This window comes from Brachypodium distachyon, chromosome 1 (genome assembly GCF_000005505.3).
Source record: "Brachypodium distachyon strain Bd21 chromosome 1, Brachypodium_distachyon_v3.0, whole genome shotgun sequence".
Lineage (NCBI taxonomy): Eukaryota > Viridiplantae > Streptophyta > Magnoliopsida > Poales > Poaceae > Brachypodium > Brachypodium distachyon.
The window spans coordinates 1,832,402-1,850,019 of NC_016131.3; the positions used below are offsets into that span (position 1 = coordinate 1,832,402).

The 17,618-nt window shown below is 46.4% G+C and overlaps 3 protein-coding genes and 1 pseudogene across 3 annotated transcripts; 2 read left to right on the forward strand and 2 right to left on the reverse strand.

Annotated features, from left to right (window-relative positions):
• Positions 1 to 3,226: 3,226 nt before the first annotated feature.
• Positions 3,227 to 6,018, forward strand: LOC100827351 (probable RNA 3'-terminal phosphate cyclase-like protein). Its single transcript, XM_003562991.4, has 6 exons — positions 3,227 to 3,537; positions 3,647 to 3,796; positions 4,318 to 4,503; positions 4,578 to 4,749; positions 4,868 to 5,078; positions 5,585 to 6,018. Exons 1-6 carry the CDS (start codon positions 3,339 to 3,341, stop codon positions 5,792 to 5,794), a joined length of 1,128 nt encoding a protein of 375 aa, XP_003563039.1. The 5' UTR covers positions 3,227 to 3,338; the 3' UTR covers positions 5,795 to 6,018.
• Positions 6,019 to 9,188: 3,170 nt separating this feature from the next.
• On the reverse strand, positions 9,189 to 11,022 carry LOC100822682 (annotated as a pseudogene).
• A 1,072-nt stretch (positions 11,023 to 12,094) lies between these two features.
• On the forward strand, positions 12,095 to 14,876 carry LOC100831928 (probable RNA 3'-terminal phosphate cyclase-like protein). The gene is made up of 6 exons (XM_003563006.4): positions 12,095 to 12,380; positions 12,498 to 12,647; positions 13,115 to 13,296; positions 13,371 to 13,546; positions 13,659 to 13,869; positions 14,423 to 14,876. Exons 1-6 carry the CDS (start codon positions 12,182 to 12,184, stop codon positions 14,630 to 14,632), a joined length of 1,128 nt encoding a protein of 375 aa, XP_003563054.1. The 5' UTR covers positions 12,095 to 12,181; the 3' UTR covers positions 14,633 to 14,876.
• A 156-nt stretch (positions 14,877 to 15,032) lies between these two features.
• LOC100823000 (mucin-5AC) lies at positions 15,033 to 16,790 on the reverse strand. Its single transcript, XM_010241169.3, has 3 exons — positions 15,863 to 16,790; positions 15,710 to 15,743; positions 15,033 to 15,596 (listed from the first exon to the last, which is right to left on the reverse strand). The coding sequence occupies exons 1-3, from the start codon at positions 16,659 to 16,661 to the stop codon at positions 15,284 to 15,286; spliced, it is 1,146 nt and encodes a 381-aa protein (XP_010239471.1). The 5' UTR covers positions 16,662 to 16,790; the 3' UTR covers positions 15,033 to 15,283.
• Positions 16,791 to 17,618: the final 828 nt, after the last annotated feature.

Here is a 17,618-nt window from a genome sequence, read left to right on the forward strand (position 1 = left end):
GCCCCAAATTTTAGTTAAGTATATGTATTAATTAGGTGTGGATAGAATTAGTATAACCCACCAAGCGCATGCAGCACTTTGAAGCTCACGACTAATGGAAACTAACGCATATGATTGCTAATCGCTCTTCCTAATTTCCCTCACCTAATCGCCTGCTAAATCTCTAACTTGATTTCTTTACGCTCATTGGCCTATGCAACTTCTCCAAGCCTGAAAATCAATCTAGCTGACACCAATCTCTACTTCACCAACGTTTTTTTTCCTAATTTCACTTTTGATCGCTAGGATTGTTCAAATATGAGACCTCAATTTATGTTTGTCACGTGGTCCAACAAATTCTAGAAACGGCCCTGACACTGGGCACTGACTGGTTAATTAATTCGCACAAACCTCGCCAAAATATTAATTACTCTCGCGGCACACGGCCCTGCTGGCTCTGCATATGCATGCATGCCCTGCTGGTCGATGCCGATCGAGACCGGTCAGATCAGGTCAGAGGAGCCAGCCGGTCCTCCTGCCGGGTTGTACAGTTTTCAAGTCGATCTGATTGCCGATTTGGAGTGTTTGCGTTGAACGAGTACTGTGCATTCCAATTGCTTGGGAAGTTGCTCAAAAAAATCCTATTCCGTACTACGGAGTACAGTATATAAGGCCGCGCCGGCGCTGAAACTTTTGCAAACTGGCCGCCGGAAGCGAAGCTAGCAGTGTCTGTCTCAGCCGGCAGGGGCCCCAGCGCGCGCGCAGTAGTGCACGCGCGTGACATCCGTCGTCGACAGGCAGGTCGATCCAGACAGCCTTTTGCCGGCCGGCTAGCTAATTACTACGGATAAACTAATTGAACTAGTGCTCCTAGCTTCTGGTGTTGGATGAACATTTTTCATCAAAATTATGGACACACAAATGATCAGATGAACATTTTTCATCAAAATTTCAGAGTTTCTAGAGTTTAGTTTACTTTAACCACTACTGTCAATGTCCAAAGTGACACTAGTAATTATAGGGTCCACTTGGTGTGGGGTCCAAAGTGTATTTGTATAAGAATCTATACAAAATCACGTCACTTATTTTGAAACGGAGAGAGTATTTTTAGGAACTGAAGGGGGCTAGCTAGCTAGAGCAGGGGTCAACAAATGTTACAGGCTTATGTTTTGAAATGAATGAAGTAGGGTCTTTTTGTTAAGAAAAAAGTATCATAGAAATTTTAGAGGATTATGTTCCTATACAGTTTATTTGATTTGTAGGATATTATGAATAGGAGGGAGTATGCAATTTCAAAAGAAATTCCATGAGGTCCAACTACATGCAAAAACTATTTCGTTTCTATGTGAACTATGGCTAACACATTTTCGTTTAAATAAGTTACTGTATTTTTTTTTCTATGGTGCAATCAAATAGGTTTTATTGCATAATCATGTGTTTTGGACTCTCATAAGATTCAACTTGACATGTCTTACTTCTTTCTCTATTCATGTGTTTTAAAAATCCCGCAAATCAAAAGAGCTCTATTCTTTTTTCGTTGATCAATTAATTGGGAAGGGGCTGGTCCGGTTTGTAAAAGCGTGTGACAAGCTCTTTTTCTTTCTGGAGTACTAATCAATTAGCTGTAGCAAGGCATGCAACAAAGTGGTAGGAGTAGAGTCTCTTTATTAAGGACAATTAAAAGGTTGCTGCTAGTTAGTAGCTAGGTCAATCGCAATTGAATCAAGCTAGCTAGCCAGGTCCCAATACATGCATGCAGCAAAAGTGATCTTTCATTTTAGTACATCTAATGATCCATCAACGGTTTTGTTTAGCTTAGCTTCGAGAGATCGATCCATCGGCCTGGCCAATGACTGAGTATGTGCTTACACATAGTATAACTGTGCTTAACTTCTAAAAGGAGAATCATTGGTGTCTGACCTGCAGGCCACTTGTTGCAAAACTTACATCAACGCAGACGAAGTGGCAGGCATTGATGAACCCAAACAACGGAAGCTGCACACGTCCATGGATGGTTTTCTAGATCGGATTAAGAGAAGGGACAATGATTAAAGGGTAAATAAACTGTCTCCTGGATGCAACTGTTAGTACCATCCATGGAGTCTTGCGTGGAGGGCAAAGGTGCATGTATATATATTGATCGATTCAGATCTTGACAAGAAAACAAAGGTTGTCGTTTTGTAATTGGATTACATATAACAAACTCCATTGGTTCAAAAACACAAGCTGAGCAGGTTTTGACTGTGCAAGTGGAACCTTAATTCGACCGTTTCTATTAAAAAAATCACAACCAAGCATATTGTATACGAGCTCAGTTAATGGTGTGCAATTATGCATCTATTTCTGTCACACAACGAACGCATGATTTTAAGAGAACAGAGTTGTTGTATTCGCTTAGGTAGTGTGGCTACTCCTACAAACCATGCATGTGCTTGATCCTACATCTATATATAACCGTTACAGTTACGTACATATGGCCATGCATGGAATGCAAATTACAAGTACCAGTATAATACTTCTATACAGGCGTTGGATCATGACGAGGACAGCAGATGCATGTCCATTATGGCAATGCACTGCATCTGCAATAATCTGCATTACATATGGCCACCAATGATCATGATGCTAGCAAGCTAAGAACAGCCTAGCAACAGATGCACTAGTTAAAAGGGATTAGTGTCACCTGCATGACAAGAGAGAGAGAGACTGATAGAAGAGACCCTGAGCCAGAAGAGCTACTAGCTAGAACCTAGATGCATGCATACAAGAAATGACTTGCTAACCAAGTAGCTGATGATCTAGTCCTGAACAGATCGAACTACTTAAGCATGCAGCTGGTCTCCCTGAATAACAAGCTAGCTAGCCAGGAGAGATCGGAAGAACAGCAACGTACAAGAGATTAATTCAATCGAAGGCAGTGGATTTAATTACTGTGCTGGAATCTCATGGGGACCCGGGCTAATCAAATGGCTGGAACAACAACCCCAATATTTCATTTACTGTATCACCAATTAGACACTGAAAAAAAAACAGATGGCAGGAGATGAAAGGGGGCTGTATCGCTGTATGCCTGTATTTATCTCGGAACTTGTTTCTTTTTGAATAATTTATCTCGGAAATCAGGCCTCCTAAAAGGAAAGGGCAACTAATTTAGTATGCGTGGGCCTTTGAGGCCCATAGAGCTGCGCAGTCGGGGAGAAGAACGTGGGCTGTATTTATTTTAGAGCCTCGCCAGTCGCCACCCTCCGCCGCCGCACGCACGATCGATTCCCCACAAAAAGAAAATATCTCTCGCCCGCGAGCCGAGAGCGAAGAAGAAAAGGCAGCATCATCGTCATCGTCTCCGGCCGGCGGCGAGGATGGGACGGAACAAAGCGAGGCGGCTCTCCGGCAGCCGGCACTTCCGGCAGCGGCTGGTGCTGGCGACGCTGACCTCCAGCCCGATCGCCATCGAGGGCATCCGCGCGGGCGGCGGGGGGCTTCGCCCCCACGAGGTCTCCCTCATCCGCCTCGTCGACATGATCTCCGACCACCACAGCATCGAGCTCGAGGTCACAGGCACGGACGCATCTTCCGCACCCCTCTGCTCTGATTTCTCTCTCTCTCTCCCTCCCTCTGTCTGTGTCTGTGTGTATGCTCATTGTCGTGGCTTTGCGATTATCTGCAGGGACCAAGCTGACGTACAAACCAGGGGTGATCGTCGGCGGGAGGGGCCTGGAGCACGACTGCGGGGTCGACCGGGGCATCGGCTACTTCCTCGAGCCGCTCGTGCTGCTTGGGCTTTTCGCTAGGTCGCCTGTATCGATTCGGCTCAAAGGTAAATGCACTTCTTATCTAGTTTCTGCTCAAACTGTCTAGAATTACCAGGTTAATTATAGCGTTATGGTATTAATTCCGGGGGAGGTCGTGCACTCGTGCGGTTAGGCTGTTCTAGAATAGCGAGTTTGTTCCATTGTTCTGTTAATTGGTGGTTTAAGTACAGTTTGTTAATTACCCTGTTCTGGTGTGGATGGTTTTGACAGATATAGCTTTATTTGAGTTTAGTTACAGTTGGTTCAATCTACTGTTGCTCAGTGTTATGAACTCGTCATCATGTGAACATTTTTATTGGCGAATGCTGATGTGCTGTTAATGTGAGGTGCTCGATATTATGTTGTGTCAAGCTCCATACAATTCCATCTGACAAAATCTTCAGTGGACAAGAAAAAAGGGAATACTTCTTTAGTTATCTTCTGTGCAAAATTAATGGCCATTGATGTTACCGATCATGCAACATCTTTCATTTACAAATTACCATGCCATGAAAGTCTGAAATTGATCCTATGCATATGCCTTTAGGAATTACAAATGATACAAAGGACCCTTCTGTGGATACTTTCCGGATGGTTACCTTGCATATGTTCAAGCATTTTGGTGTTCCTCTTGAGGGATTCGAGCTAAAAATTGAAAGCCGTGGAGCTCCTCCTCTCGGTGGTGGTGAAGTGCATCTTCGAGTTCCAAATATAAGCAGCACATTAACGGCGTGTTGAGTTTACTTCCGCTATCATTTCGTTGTTTCTGTCATCATTTCCCTCTAAGTTAAGTGTTTTCATAGGCAGCTAATTGGATTGATGAAGGTAAGGTAAAGCGGATAAGAGGTGTAACATTTTCCACCAGAGTATCTCCACAGATTGAAAACCGAATCCTCTATGCTGCACGTGGAGTGTTCAATAAGTTTATACTGGATGTTCATATATTCACTGATCATAGATCTGGTTCCTCTGGTGGAAGGTATTTTTCCAGTTTGAATGGAACCTGTTGAATGTTGATAGTGGTGCACTATCCTTCCTATCATTATCCCTGGGTATCTTGCAATTTGAAAAGCTGAATGTATCCATATCTGTGGCAGGTCAGCTGGCTATGGTGTATATCTAGTTGCTGAGACCACGACAGGCTGTCTAATCTCTGCAGATGCTACTGTGTGCTATCCAAATGTTGATGAAATGAGTGAAGAATCTGAGAATCCCGAGCTAATGTCTCCGGAAGATCTTGGTGATCAAGTTGCAAAAATGCTGTTAGATGAGGTGGCTCAAGGAGGAGTTGTTGACTCAACACATCAGGTCTATTTTTCATACCCGTTGTTCTTTCCTTAAAAATCAGTAGCAGGCTAGGGGCAGATATTTTTGAATCGTGACTGATAGTTTGTGTCATCTTGTTGTCTATACACCTTTAGTATTATGATCAGTACTGTGTTTTGTGCGTGCTCTGTGAAGCACTTAGATAGTTATGCAACATCAACGTTCATGTTCTTTTGGCTATACGTCAATTGTACAAAGATAACTTGCCTATTCTAGTTTAGTTTTTTTCCTCGAGAACACATGGGTATCGATCGGTTCATCAGTTGTAGTAACTAAAAAATCCAGCCACATAAGCTAGATAAGAATTGCAAATTCGAGCTGAACATAGTACACATGGATTTGGTTCATCAGAATGATTTTTTCATGCAAATTTTTCTGGTAATCTAGGCCTTAGTTAATTTTTGCATAATGATATCTGCGGTTGACTATGCCTTTTACGACCGTTTTTTGTTTTCTTACATGGCGTTTCTCTTGTAAATACTTTGCAGGGCCTTCTGTTTATTATGTGTGCTCTATGCCCACCCGATGTGTCAAGGGTCCGTGTAGGGCAGCTGACACCACACGCTATCGAAACACATCAGAACATCAAGGATTTCCTTGATGTCAAGTTCATTATCAAGTATGATCCAAATTCATACACTGTTACTTTAAAATGTGTTGGTGCGGGAGTGAAGAATCTTGCCTGGAAGATTTCATAAACGAAAGATCATGAATCTCATCAAAGATGGAAGGATGCAGCAGTTTTATAGCTACTGTTGTTGCTGAAATTTTGTTTAAAAGTGCATGATATATCTTCTCCCCTTTGGTAGTTTTGATCTGAGTTATTTGTACCAGTAATGGAATTGCGTAATTACTGTATTATCGTGTACACTTGATGGTATCTCATTTCCTTGATCTAGTAGAGCAACTACTGTTTATCCTCTGCTTGTTTCATGAGAAAACATGAGTGTTAGCTGTCGCACGGAAATTGTTTCGTGGGTGTGAGAGTGTCGGCTGTTACTATATATATATCACAGAGATTTTGGTGTTAGGCCGCTAGCATTCAGCTTGCATACGGAAGAAAAAATTGAGCTGACAAGAAGAAGATAAAGTGATATCGTATCTCAAAGTCACATATTTAATGGCTAAGTATCATTCTGCACAGCACAAACCAATATACACCACCAACGCACAAATTGTCTTCGATGTGGGTCAGTCGTCTGTTTCCTGGACCTGCGGAGTTGCCCGGTTTGAGGATGGTGGTTAGAGGATTTACGCGTACTGATTGTACAATGATCGCAATCGCGGCTATACTTTCCATTTGATTCCGAGTGCACGGCTTGCTCCATAGTCTTGCCATCGCTTTCCGAGCGAAGGAGCCACGTACAACTCTTTAAATCGAATAGAGCAATAGTTAATTTGTGATTCGTTGCGATTCTCAATTAGTGTTGGCTAAAGACGATGCGAGGTTGAGGTTGCTTTTGTATAAAAAGGCCGGTGCCAGGTAATTTTGCGAAACGAAAATGTAGCATGCTGATTTTACTTAATTAATTATCCTCCTATGATACTGTAATACCGTCATCAACATCATAACAATTACTACTTTACTACCTAATAACTTATTTTACACATTTTCACATTTTTTAGTATCAGTTATATACAGTATAAACTATTGGTTTGCCTCATTGGATTTGGGAATCCAATTGACAACCTCGATTCGTATCCTACCTCTTCTGAGAGCTATTCGTTTTGACCAATTCTTTTGTACCATCAGCTTTACTAAGTTTTTTTCCGGCTATTTTGAATGTGTGTTGAGCTTCTTTCAGATCAATATCACTAACTCATTCCGCATCATTTCCTAAAATAATGATTTCATTGTTAAATATTATTATGAAACTGCTCCACAGAACCTTCGTTAACCGACTCACTTCTCTTCTTATGGCGGTATTCTACTTCTTGGTATGGTGGACGGTGGTACACTCACGGCAGTGAAGAGCACTCATGTTCATAAGATTACGAGTGGATTATTTCAAGTGGTAACGATCCAAACTCTAAACCTATAAATATCTTTACTATAGAATATTCCACTAAAATATCTTAGTTCCTAGTTTAAATGTTTTCATTTTCAAGCATACTCACAAGTCTTCTAAAATGTGATAACTTTCTCATAACAAAATATCTGTCATTCGTTGTAAAATCTTCTCTTGTAATTCTCCAAAGTATTCTAGAACATTCTTAGGTATGTATTGCTATTTTTCAACACTCCCTCTCAATGCATACTTGTTTCGTGAGCCATCTTGTTGATGTTCCGTACTTTTTTGTTAGGAAACACACGCACACTCATCTTACCCCTACGAGCACCTCCGAGAGACTGGGCCGCAGACAGATTATTTTGAGATTGACGAAGTCACCACAGGCATCTTGTAGTTGACGGGTACGTCACTGAAAGTACAACGCTGGTTAAACCCTGGAATTAATCCAGGAAAATGCAAGCACCCATGTCAAGTCTGGGACTTGAATCTGGGTGGGCTGGTTCCACCACAAGAAACCAACCACCTGAGTTCGCTTTATTTTTTTCTTCATGCTATGTTGGTTGCTCATCCTTCAGAAAGTTCAGTCATTATTTATTCCTAATCATGGCTTCTTCTTCGCCGAAATCAATCAGTGAAAATGAATTTAACTGGGATGCTCAGTTCAACGGTTGTTGCATCTTAAATTGTTTACCTAGCAAAAAAATATAATCAAAACAATATTTCCTCCGTTACATGTAAGAAGTCATGGTTTCGTCCCATGTCAAACTTAATAAAATTGTTTATATAAACATTTACCAACATCTACTACTCTAGATTAGTTTTATTAATCCATCATGTTATATATTTTTATAGTATGCCTACTTGATATTCTATATGTTGATTATTTTTCTATAAATTTGGTCAAACTTATTTTTTATATTTAGGAGTAAGAAATCTTTCTTAGGGGAGTAAGAAATCTTTTTGAGAGTTACTCCCTCCGTCTGGGTTTATAACGCATGCACGTAATTTTAGGCCGAACTTTGACCACAAATTACTTTGGTAATACGAGGTCATCAGACACAAAAGAGATATCGTTAGACTCGTATTGAAAAACTATTTCTAATTGTATAACTTTATATACATGTATTAACTATTTTTTGTCAATATTTGACCGAAAACATAATAGAGACCTTATAAATCTGGACGGAGGTAGTAATCTTTTGTGCATGTCATCTTGGAGAAGAACGTGGGCTAAAAAAAAGGGCAACTAATTTTGTACGTGTGGGCTGGAGGCCCCGAGGCCCACGGCACAACGCAATGGGCCTAGTAGAGTATGGACTCACGGCTACATCACCGTCTCGTATGGCCTGTGGGTAATGGGGAGGCCCTAGGACCAATATTTGGTTTGATGTTTTGCATCCCAAATTGCTCCTCCAGGTGTATCCCCGTAGACGACGTCAACGCAAAGCCTGGTGAGCAGATTGTTCTGTGGCCTGGTGAGTTTTTTCTTTTCTTTTTGCGAGTACCTGGTGAGTTGATTGTTTAGTCAGCGATATCCACATTCACATTACCCACTGGCCACAACCTAGGGAGTAGAGAGGCGAACCCTAGTTCACACTATACCTGGGCATGGGTGGCCCGGCCCGGCCCAAAAACCCGAAAAAAGCCCGAAATGACTAAAAACGTTTTTTTTAGAGAAAAACAGATATAAAAAACCATTTATTTATTCTAAAAACAATTATTTTAATGATTAAATGACCTACTTTCGAGGTTTCGGGCCAGGCCGGACCGGGCCGGGCTCGAGCTTCAGGTTTGACCTTCGGGCTTTTATGCAGCCCGGCCCGGGGTTTGCCCGGGTATAGTTCACACCTCAGCCCCGGTCGGCAAGTCCCCTGTTCCCATGTGCCTCCATCCCATTCCCATCGCCGCTGCCTAGCCGGCGAACTTATTCATCAAATTTTGCTAAAAAGTGTCTTTTGGAAAGCCCGTTTAGAAGAAAAGGTGAAAGTTTATCCGAATCACCTTTTGAAAGTTTGTACCGACCATACAGAAACCAACGGATAATAAGCAGACAAGTGCACCGCGACAAGAAAGTAGAGTATACTAGCAATTACCTTCATTTTCCAACTCACGAGTGCTTATTTTTATTGACAGTACAGTAGGATACTACATACTACATTCTTTAAAAACAAAAAACGTACGAACGTGCATCCTAGCTGTCCGGATCCTTTACCAAGGTGTAAGCCAGTTGCCCGCATAGGGTTTGGCGACCAGCAGCGGCGGCTTCTTGAGGCGCCCATTATTGAGCTCGCATGTACGTCCACCTTCTCGTTCCACCCTCCAGGCAACTCCCAGTCGAAGCTGTACGCCAGGCTCGCCAGCGCCAGCTTGTTGGATGTCATGGCGAACCTGCTCCTGGCGCCCAAGGGCAAGAAGGGGAAGTCCGGCAACATCTTCAGGTCGTCGTCGTAGCCCAGGAACCTCTCGGGCACGAACTCCTCGGCGTCCTGGCCCCACACGTCCTGGTCACGGCCGATGGCCCAGAAGTTGGTCAGGACGCGCGTGCCCTTGCGGACGGCGTACCCGAGCAGCTCCGTGTCCTGCCGCGTCTCCCGCAGCGGCATCGACGGGTGCGGCCGCTTCGACTCCCTCACCACCGCCTCCAGGTAGGGGAGATCCCGCAGGTGTTCCTCCATGACAGCGCCGGCGCCGGAGCGGTCGACGGCGTCACGGATCTCGTGTTGGAGCTTGAGTAGTTCTTTTGGGTGGTTGATGAGCTCCGCCATGGCCCATTCCAGCAGCGTGGAGGTCGAGTCCGTGGCTGCCGCCGCCGCCAGCATGTCCAGGATGATCCCCTTCACGGCGCCCTCCTCCTCCTCGCTGCTGCCGCCGTATTCTTCCAACAGCACGTCCACCAAGTCCCGGTCTTCGTCGTCGTCGTCCTCGGCTCCGGCGGCTGCGGCACGGAGGCGGCGTTTCTGGCGGTGGTCCGCGATGACACGGTCGAGGACCGCGTCCATCTCCTGGAACGCGCGGCGTTTCTCGGCTTCGAGCCCGGTGACGAGCGCGTCCATCCAGCGGAGCCACGGCACCGTCTCCCCCATGGGCGCCGTGCCCAGGAGCTCGTGGATCTTCCCGAACGCCTTCATCAGCCGCTCCCCTCCTCCTTGCTTCTTCTTCGACAAGTCCTCCGCGTCGCCGCCGAAGGTCACCCTTGAGATCACCGTGTTGGAGTAAACGGCGAGTCTGTCGCTCAGGTTCACCACTCCTGCGCCGCCGGCGCGCGCGCGGGGGACAAGAGGACGCGGCCGACGAGGGCAGCGGCTTCCTGGAGGCGGATCCGGGAGAGGGAGGCGGCGAGGCGAGGGTTGAGGAAGTGGGCCACGCAGACCCGGCGGGCCTGGAGCCAGTACTCGCCGTAGGGCGCGAAGCCCATGCCGCCGGAGCCGTAGTAGCCGCGGTCCACCATGGAGAGCCTGGGCCGGCTGGCGAAGGCCAGGTTGTGGGCTTTCACGGCCTCCTCCGCGGCCGCCGCCGAGCAGGCCACCACCGTCGGTACGCCGCCCAGCCGGAGGTGTATCACCGGGCCGTACTTCGCCGCCAGAGCACGCAGCCTCCTGTGCGGCAGGCTACCGAGCAGGTGCAGGTGGCCCACGACCGGCAGGCTCGGCGGCGACGGCGGCAACGGCATGGTTCTCGTGGTCGTCCGGCCACTGCTGCCGGTGAGTCGTTTCTTCGAGACGAAGAGGACGGCGATGACGAGGAGGATGACGATGACCTCCATGAGGACAAAGGCTGGCGGCGGCCAGTTGCGCTTCAACAGATCATCGGCGACAAGCTGCAGCAGGGAGACAACCATGGCGGAATTGAGAGAGAAAATTGGGTTTCGGCCGGATGCCAAGATCTCGATTGACCAATAGGATTAGGAACGAATGATGTCACCGCCCGACCGCCGGGAGCTGCTTTGCATATTATATACAGGAATGGACGACTCCCAACTGTGAATGGAGTATCTCCCACGAAAGGACGCTGGATCGTCTAACGGGGAGGAGGTAAGTCAGAACTACCGTGGGGGCTAATAACAGTTATTCTCTCCGTCCCGAAGCAAATGACGTAGATTTGTATAAGAATCTGTACAAATTCACGTCACTTGTTTTGGAACGGAGATGTTTATGCCATGAAAATCATGTACGACAAGATAATGCTTATTTTCTGTTTGCCAAGAGTTCAAAATTATTATGCAGACTCATGTAAGTCTTCCTACTCTATTGACCACGTTAAATATGTGAGGTATTACAAATATTTCATTTTCTTTTCTCTATAAATCTCCAACCAGAATTTGTGAGACATGAAAATTGCCAATCGTTTGCAAGAGTAATAGTAAAACTATGCTTGTTCAAGCCATTGATGAAAGACATCCATGTGCAGCAATCCTAGGAAACCACATCTGCAGGAGCGCCAAACCCATGTATACGGATCAGCATTGAATGAAGTGCAGACTGTTTCAACACTTGATAGCATGTAAGAAATTGAAGTGAAGCATACTGAGCATGCAGAAAAGCTTATATACGTGAAGCCCATGCCAATTGACGGATATGTCATTCCAATTGAAAGAACAACACCTCATTTCCGTATGAATTAGAAACACTTCTCAGCGTCTCATACTGAAGTTTTTGGGTTGAATGTGTCCTCCGCCCCAACACGAGTGATCCTCTCGTTGGAATCAAAACCCATGTTGCTTTCAAACCAGAACCCTACGGCCTGCGCTGAAGACTCAGACCGGCAGACGAGATCTTGTGATCTTGTCTATGAAATCACGACGGGAACGGTAGCGGAAACCTACCAAAATTATGTGGCCAAGTTTAAATGGCCACTTTGGGGGTCACTTATCTCACCAACTAATTTTGTACATGTGGGCCGGAGCCTTCCGTGGGCCTTAGTAGAGTACAGGTTCACGGGCCTCACGGCTACATCGCCGTCTCGTCGGCTCGCGCCAAAACCCTAGCAGGCCTCCGCCGCACGCACGACCAATCGACCAATTCCCCCCGTGAGGCGAGAGCGAAGCAGCAGCATCATCCCCAGGCGGCGGCGAGTATGGGACGGGACAAGGCGCGGCGGCTCACCGGCAGCCGGCACTTCCGGCAGCGGATGGTGCTGGCGACGCTAACCTCCACCCCCATCGCCATCGAGGACATCCGCGCCGGCGACGCGGGCCTCCGCGCCCACGAGGTCTCCCTCCTCCGCCTCATCGACAAGATCTCCGACCACCACAGCTTCGAGCTCAACGAAACAGGCACGGACCGCTCTTGCCCTTGGCCCCCCCTTTGACTCCTGCGTGCGTGTGTGCACGCGCTCTGCCTTGGGGCTTCGATTTGGGTGCTGATTACTGTGGATTCGTGGTTGCTCGCAGGGACCAAGCTGAGGTATAAGCCTGGGGTGATCGTCGGCGGGAGGGACCTGGAGCACGATTGCGGTGTGCATCGGGGCATCGGCTACTTCCTTGAGCCGCTCATACTGCTTGGGCTTTTCTCTAGGTCGCCCATATCGATTAGGCTCAAAGGTAAAAGCTCTTTTTAATTCTTATCTAATTTATGCTGAAACTGTCTAGAATGGGCTGTTTTAGAAGACTAGAATAGTCAGTTTGCTCCGTTATTCAGCTATAATTGGTGTTAGTTTTGTTACCCTGTTCTGGAATTGGTTGCAAATATAGCTTCAGTTGCATATTAAATTAATTTGGTCCCATCTACTGTTGCTCAGTAAGCGATCTTAAGCTCTTATGATCTCATCATCCTCGTGGCCATATTATCGGGATATGCTGATTATACTATTGGCTAATGAACATAAGGTGCTCAGCATTATTCTATTATATGTAGCAAGCTCTATACAATTCCATATGGCAAAGTCTACAGTGGGCAAGTAGAGAAAAGAAACGCTTCTATTTCTGTAGTTATCTTCTGCTCAGTATTAATGGCCATCGTTGTTAACCATGCTATGAAGTGAAGTCTAAAATTCATGCCATGCTTTTAGGAATTACAAATGACACAAAGGACCCTTCTGTGGATACTTTCCGGATGGTTACCTTGCATATGCTCAAGCATTTTGGTGTTCCTCTTGAGGGATTGGAGCTAAAAATTGAAAACCGGGGAGCTCCTCCTCTCGGTGGTGGTGAAGTGCATCTTCGAGTTCCAAATATAAACAGCACATTAACGGTATGTTGAGTTTACTTTTGCTATCATTTTGCTGTTTCTGTTATTATTTCCCTCTAAGTTAAGTGTTTTCACAGGCAGCTAATTGGATTGATGAAGGTATGGTAAAGAGGATAAGAGGTGTAACATTTTCCACCAGAGTATCTCCACAGATTGAAAACCGTATCCTCTATGCTGCACGTGGAATCTTCAACAAATTTATACCGGATGTTCATATATTCACTGATCATAGATCTGGTTCATCTGGTGGAAGGTATTTTACCAGTTTGAAGTTGAAGCTGTTGAATGTTGATGGTGGTGCACTATCCTATTATCTCTTGGTGTCTTGCAATTTAAAAAGTTGAATGTATCCATATCTGTGGCAGGTCAGCTGGCTATGGTGTATCTGTAGTTGCTGAGACCACAACAGGCTGTCTAATCTCTGCAGACGCTACTGTGAGCTATCCCAATATTGATGAAATGAGTAAAGAATCTGAGAAGCCTGAGCTAATGTCTCCGGAAGATCTTGGTGAACAAGTTGCAAAAATGCTGTTAGATGAGGTGGCTCAAGGAGGAGTTGTTGACTCAACACATCAGGTCTGTTTTTCATACCTGTTGTTCTTTCCTTATAAATAATTAGCAGGCTGGTGGCAGATATATTTGAATAGTGATTGATAGTTCGTGTCATCTTGTTGTCTACACGCCTCTAGTATGATTGATGATCAGTACTCTGTTTTGTTGTGTGCTCTACTGTTCTGTGAAGCACTTAGATAGCTCTGCAACTTCAATTGTCATGTTATTTTGGCTATAGCTCAATTGTACGAAGATACCTTGCCTATTCCAAAAAAAAAAAAAAAATCCTTGAGAACACTGGGGGTCAGAATCAGTTCGTCAATTGAAGTAACTGTAAAATCCAGCCTCACAATCTTGTTAAGAATTACAAATTCTAGCTAAACATAGTAAGCATGGATTTGGTTCATCACAATGATTATTTAATGCAAATTCTTCTGGCAATCTAGGCCTTTTTAAATTTCTGCAGAATGATATCTGAGGTAGTGTTTGCCTTTCCTGTTACGTATGTTTTCAGATCTTGGTCTAAAATGCACCTTTTGTTTTCTTACATGGTGTTTCTCTTGTGAATACTTTGCAGGGCCTTCTGTTTATTCTCTGCGCTCTATGCCCACCAGATGTGTCAAGGGTTCGTGTAGGGCAGCTGACACCACACGCTATCGAAACACTTCGAAACATCAGGGATTTCCTTGATGTCAAGTTCATTATCAAGCCTGATCCAAATTCAAACACGGTTACTTTAAAATGTGTCGGTGCGGGAGTGAAGAATCTTGCCCGGAAGATTTCATAACGGAATGATCATGAATCTCATCAAAGATGGAAGGATGCAGCAAGGTTTTATAGCTACTGCTGTTGCTGGAATTTTGTTTAACTTGCATGATATATCTTCTTCCCTTTGGTAGTTTTGATCTAAACTATTTGTACCAGAATGGAATTGCGTGATCATAGCATCATCATGTACAATCGATCATATCTCATTTCCTTGATCTAATAGTCTCATTTCCTTGATCTAATAGAGCAACTACTTTTTAGCCTCTGTTTGTTTCATGCCGAGAAAACATGGGTGTCAGCTTGGAGATTTTCTGTGGGTGCGAAGGTGTCAGTTATCAGTATGTCACATAGATTTATAGATTTTGGTGTTTGGCTGTTAGCATTCAGCATGGCAGTATATTACGTAAATGAAGAGAAAGTGAGCCGGCAAGAAGAAGATCAAGTGATATCATATCATGGTTCACAGAGGATGAACTCTATGCTCACCTAAGACACATATTCGATGGCTAAAGCATCATTCTGCTCAGCCCAAACCAATATACACACACAAATCAGAAAACAAACCTCTAGTCTTCTCCCCCCTTTCTATGAATTCATCCATCTCTGTACACAAGTGAATAGTCACAAGAGAAGTACACAACATCATCAACAACGCCAAAGAGATGCTACACTACTCTTTCTCCTTGACATATGCAAAGGTGAATATCCAGATGAGAGACAAGACCCAGCCGCACGACAAAGAAGCGGCGGCGGTGCCACTGGCATCTCCGCCGGTGAAGCCGGTCGGGTTGTCCGGCCCGTACATCGATGTCCCCCCGGGGTTATTGTTCGCGTTCAGCACTGTCGAGCCTGACCCTCCTCCGCTGACCGCCGGTCCTGTGCCTACTGGCCCGTACCCCGGCATCCCGTAGCCTGGTGTCATGCCCGCCGGTGTTGTGCCCGTCATCGGCGACGTGGGGCTGTAACCGGCACCGGAGGTGGAACTGCAGCACAGCACAGGTTGCAACATACATGATCAGCATGTATAGAATAGAAGAACCACACAACACATGGACAGACATGACTATTGAAACCAGAAGTTTGCTGTGTCCCTTACCCTGATGATGTCTGGTACATGCAAGATCCGGAACCTGAAATATTTCCAACCTCGTCAGCAACAATCAGGAGACTTATTGCTCGTTTCAACGAAGACCAAGTGAGTGAGTGAGTGAGTGAGAGTGTGGGTTGATCAGTTAGAACTTGTATGTACTTGGGTTGTTGGAGACGAGCATGCCGGCGCCGCCGAAGTCGCAGCTGGCGGCGGAGGGGTTCCGCTGGAAGTAGGCGTTGAAGGCGTAGGAGGCGTGCGCCTGCAGCGTGTTTGGGTTGTAGCAGCTCCCCATGGGCTGCAGCGCCGTGCAGTCCGCTCCCCCCATCCCGCACGCGTAGTCGATCCCGCTCTGCAAAGCCGCCTCCATCACCCCCGCCTTCGCCACGCACCACGCCCCCGATCCCCCCGCCGTCCCCGTCCCCACCGCCGGCGCCACCGTCGTGGGCGCCGTCGTCGGCATCGCCGGCGGGAACGTGGTCGTGCCGGCGACGGCGCCGCCGCCGGGGTAGGTCGTGGCCGGGTTGGTGACGGTCGGCGCCGAGCCAGTGTACGCGGGAGTCGTGGCCGGGTTGGTCACCGGCGCGGTGACCGGATTCGTGGTGAACGGCGTAGTGCTCCCGGCCGGCGTGGGGTCGGGGTAGAGCGGCGGGAGGTTGGGGTTGGCGGAGCCGGTGAAGCCGCCGGGGCTGGTCGAGGGCACGGTGACGACGGCGCCATTGCCGCCGCCAGCCGGGTTGGTCGCGGGGACTGTCACCGGGTTGGTCACCGGCGCGAATACGTCGCGTGCAGTCGTCCGCGCGAGCTCCCGCCGCCGAGGAGAAGAAGAAGAAGAAGCCTCCTCCTCCGCTGCGACCAAGGCCGAGCTGGGCTGCGGCGGCGTCTTCCTGGCCTCCGATGACCCGCAAGAGCTCAGCACGATGAGGGTGCAGAAGAAGATAGCGAAGGCAGGGGCCGCCATTGATGAAGCAACGGAAAGGTACCGGTTCTGCTTCTGGCTGATGAGTAGGATGGAGAGGGAACCGAGCTGGAAATGCGAGTGTGGGAGAAGGAAAGGGGCGATTCAGTTCAACAAAGGGGGAAATTTAAAGGCTCTCTCTGTGTGTGTGATATGCAAAGCGGCAAAAGCATAAGCAATATGGGAGGAAAAGGCGGCATGCAAAGTGGATCATAATTGATTATTGGCTTATTGCAAGTGTGATTACTACAATGCCAATATGCATCATGCGTTCATGCTCCTTTCTTGACTCCGGATCAGCATTTTGAATTCTGAAGCTTTACATCCACAAGCACTTTGTTAATTCCGTTCGTGTCGACAAAATGTGTGCCCGGTGTTCGAGAATAATTTCATGCGGTTATCTTGTCATTGTGATTCCCTCAGTGGAAGAAATGCACTAAAATCTTCTTACTCCCTCCGTCCAACAAAAGATGTCTCAAGTTTGTCAAAATTTGGATGTATATAGACATGACTTAGTGTGTAGTTGCATTCAAATTTAGTCAAAGTTGCGACATTTTTTATTGGACGGATGAAGTGCTATATGATTGATTCATGAGAACACTAGTAAAAATTCAGACAGGGAACTCATTTCCTGCGCTCTGTTTTCAGGAGGAGAGAAAAAAGCATGTGGATGGAAGGCAATGCGAGTATGATCGATGTAATTGTACACTGGTGAGCACTGAGCAATAGGCAATAGGCAATAGCAGCATTTGCTACCTTCATATTCTTGTCAACACACACAGAAAGGAAAAACACTTGCTGTGACAATAGGTTTATGCCCAACTGGCGACAAAGGTGCATGCTTTCTCTGCTGACTCTCTCACACATGATCCTGATATGTCCACAAGCTTCGATCCAATCCAATTCACGCATGCTAGCTCGCTCTGTCACACGTACACTGACAAGACTTTGCAGCATTGG

Excerpts from the sequence above, each read along its gene's own strand:
- LOC100827351 (XM_003562991.4), top strand. The coding sequence starts at position 3,339 with ATGGGACGGAACAAAGCGAGGCGGCTCTCCGGCAGCCGGCACTTCCGG. Across the intron at positions 3,538-3,646 it reads CATCGAGCTCGAGGTCACAG|GGACCAAGCTGACGTACAAA; the intron begins GCACGGACGCAT and ends GATTATCTGCAG. Across the intron at positions 4,750-4,867 it reads TCTGGTTCCTCTGGTGGAAG|GTCAGCTGGCTATGGTGTAT; the intron begins GTATTTTTCCAG and ends TATCTGTGGCAG.
- LOC100831928 (XM_003563006.4), top strand. The coding sequence starts at position 12,182 with ATGGGACGGGACAAGGCGCGGCGGCTCACCGGCAGCCGGCACTTCCGG. Across the intron at positions 12,648-13,114 it reads CATATCGATTAGGCTCAAAG|GAATTACAAATGACACAAAG; the intron begins GTAAAAGCTCTT and ends CCATGCTTTTAG. Across the intron at positions 13,547-13,658 it reads TCTGGTTCATCTGGTGGAAG|GTCAGCTGGCTATGGTGTAT; the intron begins GTATTTTACCAG and ends TATCTGTGGCAG.
- LOC100823000 (XM_010241169.3), bottom strand. The coding sequence starts at position 16,661 with ATGGCGGCCCCTGCCTTCGCTATCTTCTTCTGCACCCTCATCGTGCTG. Across the intron at positions 15,744-15,862 it reads GCTCGTCTCCAACAACCCAA|GTTCCGGATCTTGCATGTAC; the intron begins GTACATACAAGT and ends GAAATATTTCAG. Across the intron at positions 15,597-15,709 it reads ATGTACCAGACATCATCAGG|TTCCACCTCCGGTGCCGGTT; the intron begins GTAAGGGACACA and ends GCTGTGCTGCAG.